Here is a 6,229-nt window from a genome sequence, read left to right on the forward strand (position 1 = left end):
GAAATGAATTGTAATCCATGGCACAGAATGGCCCAATAAAAAATTACATAAAATGTATATAAATATACATTGTTCTCACTTCCCTTTCTTTTCATATCTTATGTATTCATAATAATCAGAATGTCACAGTTAAGAGTTAAAGACCGAGGGAAGCTTTTCGCGAACGAGCTGAGTAGCTCAAAAAGTAAATTGATCATAACTGTATTGTATTGAATCATCAATTCTATATCTTAGCTGTTAATGAAGATTTCATCCCTAATTTTACCATTTAGTGCCATTAAATACGGTGTCTTGTGGGTGCATTAAAGAGTGGCCACTTGGAGAGTTGAACCAGCGTTAACTGTTTCCATTAACATAAAATTTCACTGTCACAACTTAATGAAGAAATATACATAATGTTTCAATTACATGAAAAGTGGCAAGTTATCACCGCTGTACAAAAAGTGTTATAGAGTGTCCCACGTACAAAAAGAGTTTCACAGACTGTTATAACTACGTGAAAAGTGCTTTCCATTTTCTTTTCAATCACATTAATGGTAATTTTATATAACTAGAGAAAACAGTTTTATTTTGATTGAACTTCGTTTTTAGCTAAATTTACTTGCAATAAATAAAGCAACCCATATTCTAGTGTTCGTAATAAATTACAAAAAAATTTAAAACTTAATTCGTCGTTTTGCAATGTCCTTACAACAAATATATGTATATACAATTGATCCCTTTCATACATAGTTGGTTTCAGGTTTACTGTTTTCATAAATTAAGAATTTTTATCCTATCTGTCGGAAATTTTCCCTCTAGCCATTATAAAAGTGCTGGGGATTTAGCGCCAACTTTTGTATGTTGTCAGTTATATGAATATTTTAAAATGGTTTTTTACTTGATAATAAAATTTCACGTACATGTCATCATAGGCAGTGCTTCTAATAAAAAAAAATAGTAAATTTCGAAACAACTATTGCGAGATCATGAATTACGAAGAAACAAAGTTTAAATCCACAATAACAGAACAACACCAAATGTAGAGGGATACACGTTTCGACACTTTCACGTGTTCTCATCATCCCAGTGTTTATTAGTCATATAAGTTTGGTGGTGATCCGTTATTGTGGATTTAGACCTTACTTTAAATTACTTTACATGGTATTGTATATTTGTCAACTATTAGAATGATTTATGGATTGTTTTCGTATACTGCTGGTGTGGGAAGGACGTCTTGACCGCCCATGAATTTCGTCTAATAGCAATGTTAATTTGGTCTTCATTGCATCAAAGCCACCTGAGAATTAGTTTTGGGAGGTGGGGTGGGGCTAGAAGCTATTAGATTTTGCTAAAGTGAAAATATAGTAATAACGGTCTAAAGTAGAAATGCAATAATATTAGTCTCGACAGTAGATAGTATACTGTAGCTTTAAAGCACACAGTAAAAGCGTAAATCTGATACTTTATTGTCAGATTCATCTAATCTTCTTTTGGGAGGGGGATAACGTTCGCGCGTGACGTTGGGAGATAAATGTTTTCGTTCATATTAATAATTTTTATATTTTGGCTTCTGCCGTATACCTTCATTTCTGGGTGATTATTCGTTTCACATCAAATGTATTGATGTTCTACTTACCGGCAAAGCAAACACTAAGAACAACAATAAATTTTGTAGAAAAAAATAATTCATTCTAAAGTTACTATTTCTTGACGTGTATAAACAAGTACACTATTCAAGAACTAACTACAAAGTAAAACATATTAAGAATGGTTGTATAGACAACGTAAAATATCACGTAAAACAAAGCGGTGACAAAGTACCTACATAGACAAACATTGTCAGAAGAATGAACCAATAACACTAACAAAGAATAATTAAACTCTATGAAAATAAACGATCCCTAACTAATGTTCATTGACTTCGTAATATACCCACTTTCAGCGTAAGAAAAGCGGTGAAAACATCCATCAATAATATGGGAAAACGGACATTTCACACCAACCGAACTCGAAACTGTATTACTATTCTAAGCCTTTGAAGCTGTGATACCAATCTAGAACTTCAAACTGTATTACCATTCCAATATCTGGAGCTGTGTTACCACTCTAGGACTTGAAACTGTATTACCATTTCAAATTATAAAGCTCTGTTATTAATCCAAGACTTCAACCCTTATTACCATTCCAAACTATAAAGCTGTGCTACCAATCCAAGACATGAAACTGTATTACCATTTCAAACTCTACAGTTGTGTTATTAATCCAAGACTTCAAACTGCATTACTATTCTAAACTCTAAGCTGTGTTACCAATCCAAGACTTGAAACTATATTACTATTCTAAACTCTAAAGGTGTGCTAAGAATCCAAGACTTGAAACCATATGACCATTCCAAACTCTAAGCTGTGCTACCAATCCACTGCATCAAATTGTGTTACCATTCCAAGAATCTAAAGTTGTATTACCATTTCAAAACTCTAATTCTATGTTATCGTTTAAGGATCCTAAAAATGGCATATTTTAGTTACTTTGTTTGTTTGCTTCCTAGTTAGAAAAAAGCTGCACAATGGGTTATCTGTGCTATGCTAACCACAAACATTTGTTACACCTAACTTCCAGAATGATATAGAGCAAACATGCACACTTTTTTAATGCAAATAATTTGTAGATAATAATGTAGATCTTCCTGAGGACTGATCTGTTCTTATTATATGTAGATCTTCCTGAGGACTGATCTGTTCTTATTATATGTAGATCTTCCTGAGGACTGATCTGTTCTTATTATATAGATCTTCCTGAGGACTGATCTGTTCTTATTATATGTAGATCTTCCTGAGGACTGATCTGTTCTTATTATATGTAGATCTTCCTGAGGACTGATCTGTTCTTATTATATGTAGATCTTCCTGAGGACTGATCTGTTCTTATTATATGTAGATCTTCCTGAGGACTAACCTGTTCTTATTTTATGGCCAAACTTGGCCATGTCCACTGAGTTAAACAATGAAGTAGAGTTTTAAGTTAACTTTCATAAAATCTGACAAATCGAAAAAGCTCAACCATTCGCATGATACATATGTTAATAAGAGAAATGAAAAGTCTAAGTACAAGACTTAACTCACCCGCCTTTTACTTTTTCCCAAGTTTTTCATCTTAAAGTGTTACAGTCAGTGAAGTTAAATTGGTGACATTTACAAAGAGACACTTGTAATATATTGTCAGAATATAAAATATATACAGTGGATGAATTAACACGACAAAGATAGAAAGCAGCAATCTCAAACAGTCACTACGTAATAATAATATGATCATTAATACATCAGTGATGTTCTTGTAGCTCGTACGAAAGAAATATTAATCCATAAACGTCCCACTGACTGCAAGTAAATGTAAAAAAAATATATTTGTTTGTTATGAAACACAAAGCTACACAAGGGGATATCTATGCTGTGCCCATTATGAGTATCAAACTTAGTTTTTAGCGTTATAAGCCTTCAGACTTACCGCTGAGCCACTGGGGGACTGCAAAAATAAAAATAAAATCCATGATATTTTCTGCGTTTTCCAAAACAACAATGACATCAAATTCAAGTATTTATATCACCAGAAACCGACTAATAATATAGAATTTTCCAGTTATATTTCTCTTTGTTTGTTGTTTAGCTCAAAGCTATACCATGGGCTATCTGTGCTCTGCTCACTGAGGGCATCAAAATCTGAATTTTAGTGCTATATGTCCTCAGACTTACCGCTGAGCCAGCAGAATACCCCATTATATGTACTTCACATATAAAAGGACCTTCCACTCAGGCATTTAATTCCTGTCTTCGGCTCTGCCGTTAAATCATTAACTTGGCTCACCGAAAAAATTAATGCCACTCGGTGTCTCAGCGGTATGATTGATTGTTTTAACGCTAAAAAACACATGGGTTTGATACTTGCAGTGGGCATAGAGGAAATAGCCCAGTGTGTGACTATGCGCTTAAATACAAAAACAAACATACAAAGCGAAAAGAAGTTAAATCACTTTCTAATGACGTTCATTGTAACTCATCTAACTGTCGCCTAATATTTCAACAATCAAATTATTAACAAGCATTATTACAGATCATACTCTTTACAGTTTCGATGTTCCATTGTTTACTCTTCTATCCTTCTAGAAGAAGAATCATTAAAACCACTCTGGACTTTCTCAGGAATACCAGTGTTACCTTAAAGTTGACGCGTTGACTGCTTGAGGTAACACTAAGATGCCATTTTCAGTATGGATAAGAAATCCGCTTACAAGTGAAAGATGTGCCTATGTTACTCAGGAGATAAATTGTGGGTGTTTTTATCCGTGTTTTTGAAACCAAATCTAAACTACCTAAGGTTAGAATAGAAGTAACATATAGTGCCGTTTCATTGTGGACATTCTTAGGTCTACGACCTTTACAACATTCTACAATCTTATGGGTTGTTGTTTTTTTAACACAGTATGAGAGTATTAAACGTAGTCTCCAACACTAGTGCTTCTAACAAACTGCCATTTATATACCCCTCCTTACTAGAAGAAACTACACCATTCTCATCATTCTGTATAAAAAAACTAAGACAAAACTCTTCTCTTGTTATAAAACGAGGAGTCATCCATTCTGAAGTGCATATAATTAAATCATGAACATGTAATAATTGATGCTCTAGTTATTTTCGACAATAATGGATATCCAACTCCTTCATCGACAAATCATTCGCAAACTTCGAGAAAGAAAAAAGAATACAGTTAGTTTGGCTTCCAAAATAAAAAAGTAAGTCATACCATCCATTAGAGATATTGTAACAAGTCAAATCTTTGAAGCAGTTTGTAGTCATGACTACCAGGAAAGGCTTATAATCCATTTTGATCTTCTCTCCTTGTAAAAAAACAGATCCAAGCCAAATATCACGGAGAAAAGACACACATATGGTTGTAGTGGCATACTGGTCTGGACTGGGATCAGTACTGGTAGTGGCATACTGGTCTGGACTGGGATCAGTACTGGTAGTGGCATACTGGTCTGGACTGGGATCAGTACTGGTAGTGGCCTACTGGTCTGGACTGGGATCAGTACTGGTAGTGGCATACTGGTCTGGACTGGGATCAGTACTGGTAGTGGCCTACTGGTCTGGACTGGGATCAGTACTGGTAGTGGCATACTGGTCTGGACTGGGATCAGTACTGGTAGTGGCATACTGGTTTGGACTGGGATCAGTACTGGTAGTGGCATACTGGTCTAGACTGGGATCAGTACTAGTAGTGGCCTACTGGTCTAGACTTGGTCAGTATTGGTAGTGGCATATTGGTCTGGACTGGGATCAGTATTAGTAGTGGCATACTGGTCTAGACTGGGATCAGTACTAGTAGTGGCCTACTGGTCTAGACTGGGATTAGTACTGGTAGTGGCATACTGGTCTGGACTGGGATCAGTACTGGTAGTGGTATACTGGTCTAGACTGGGATCAGTACTAGTAGTGGCATACTGGTCTAGACTGGGATCAGTACAAGTAGTGGCCTACTGGTCTAGACTGGGATCAGTACTGGTAATGGCATACTGGTCTGGACTGGGATCAGTACTGGTAGTGGTATACTGGTCTAGACTGGGATCAGTATTGGTAGTGGCATACTGGTCTGGACTGGGATCAGTACTGGTAGTGGTATATTGGTCTAGACTGGGATCAGTATTGGTAGTGGCATACTGGTCTAGACTGGGATCAGTACTGATCGACCACACTGACCTTTATGTCCTATGAAATGTCACTACGAATGCCATATGGTATAAGGATGCAGTCCTACAATCACTAGTGTTCCAAATTCATGTGTAACTGATTATAAATTTGTTCTAGCAAATGATAACATACTCTTCCACTGTGCTCAAGTTAGCCACTCCCTGATAGAAGAGGGTTTTGAATAAATGGACTGATCAGCAAACTCACCGAACTTGGACGTGAATATTTATGAGATGTTCTGAGAAAACATTTTTCAGCACATGATCAGATTCAAGATGCTCTGGGAAATCACTTATCAGCATGTGATTCACCTTCAAGTTGCTCTCGGAAGACACTTGTCAGCGCATGTTCAGATCCAAGCAGCATCAAAGAACTTGAAACAATTCTAATGGAGGAGTGAACTCCTATTACCCCAGTATGTCAACGATTCATTCAATTAAGTTTTCCACATCGATGATGACTTGTATTAGTAGCTTATAAGACTTGTTAACAATTATTTTCT

General features: G+C 35.9%; 1 protein-coding gene across 1 annotated transcript in view; it reads right to left on the reverse strand.

Annotated features, from left to right (window-relative positions):
- LOC106463011 (WW domain-containing protein C660.06-like) overlaps positions 1-6,029 on the reverse strand; it is a 12,380-nt gene extending 6,351 nt beyond the window's left edge. Inside the window, exons 1-2 of the mRNA XM_013922982.1 lie at positions 5,935-6,029; positions 5,518-5,736 (exon numbers count right to left, since the gene is read on the reverse strand). Of these exons, the coding sequence (XP_013778436.1) occupies positions 5,518-5,736; positions 5,935-6,029 (314 nt within the window). The remainder of the gene's footprint in view (positions 1-5,517; positions 5,737-5,934) is intronic.
- Positions 6,030-6,229: the final 200 nt, after the last annotated feature.

Source organism: Limulus polyphemus, unplaced genomic scaffold (genome assembly GCF_000517525.1).
Source record: "Limulus polyphemus unplaced genomic scaffold, Limulus_polyphemus-2.1.2 Scaffold50, whole genome shotgun sequence".
In the NCBI taxonomy this organism is placed as follows: Eukaryota; Metazoa; Arthropoda; class Merostomata; order Xiphosura; family Limulidae; genus Limulus; species Limulus polyphemus.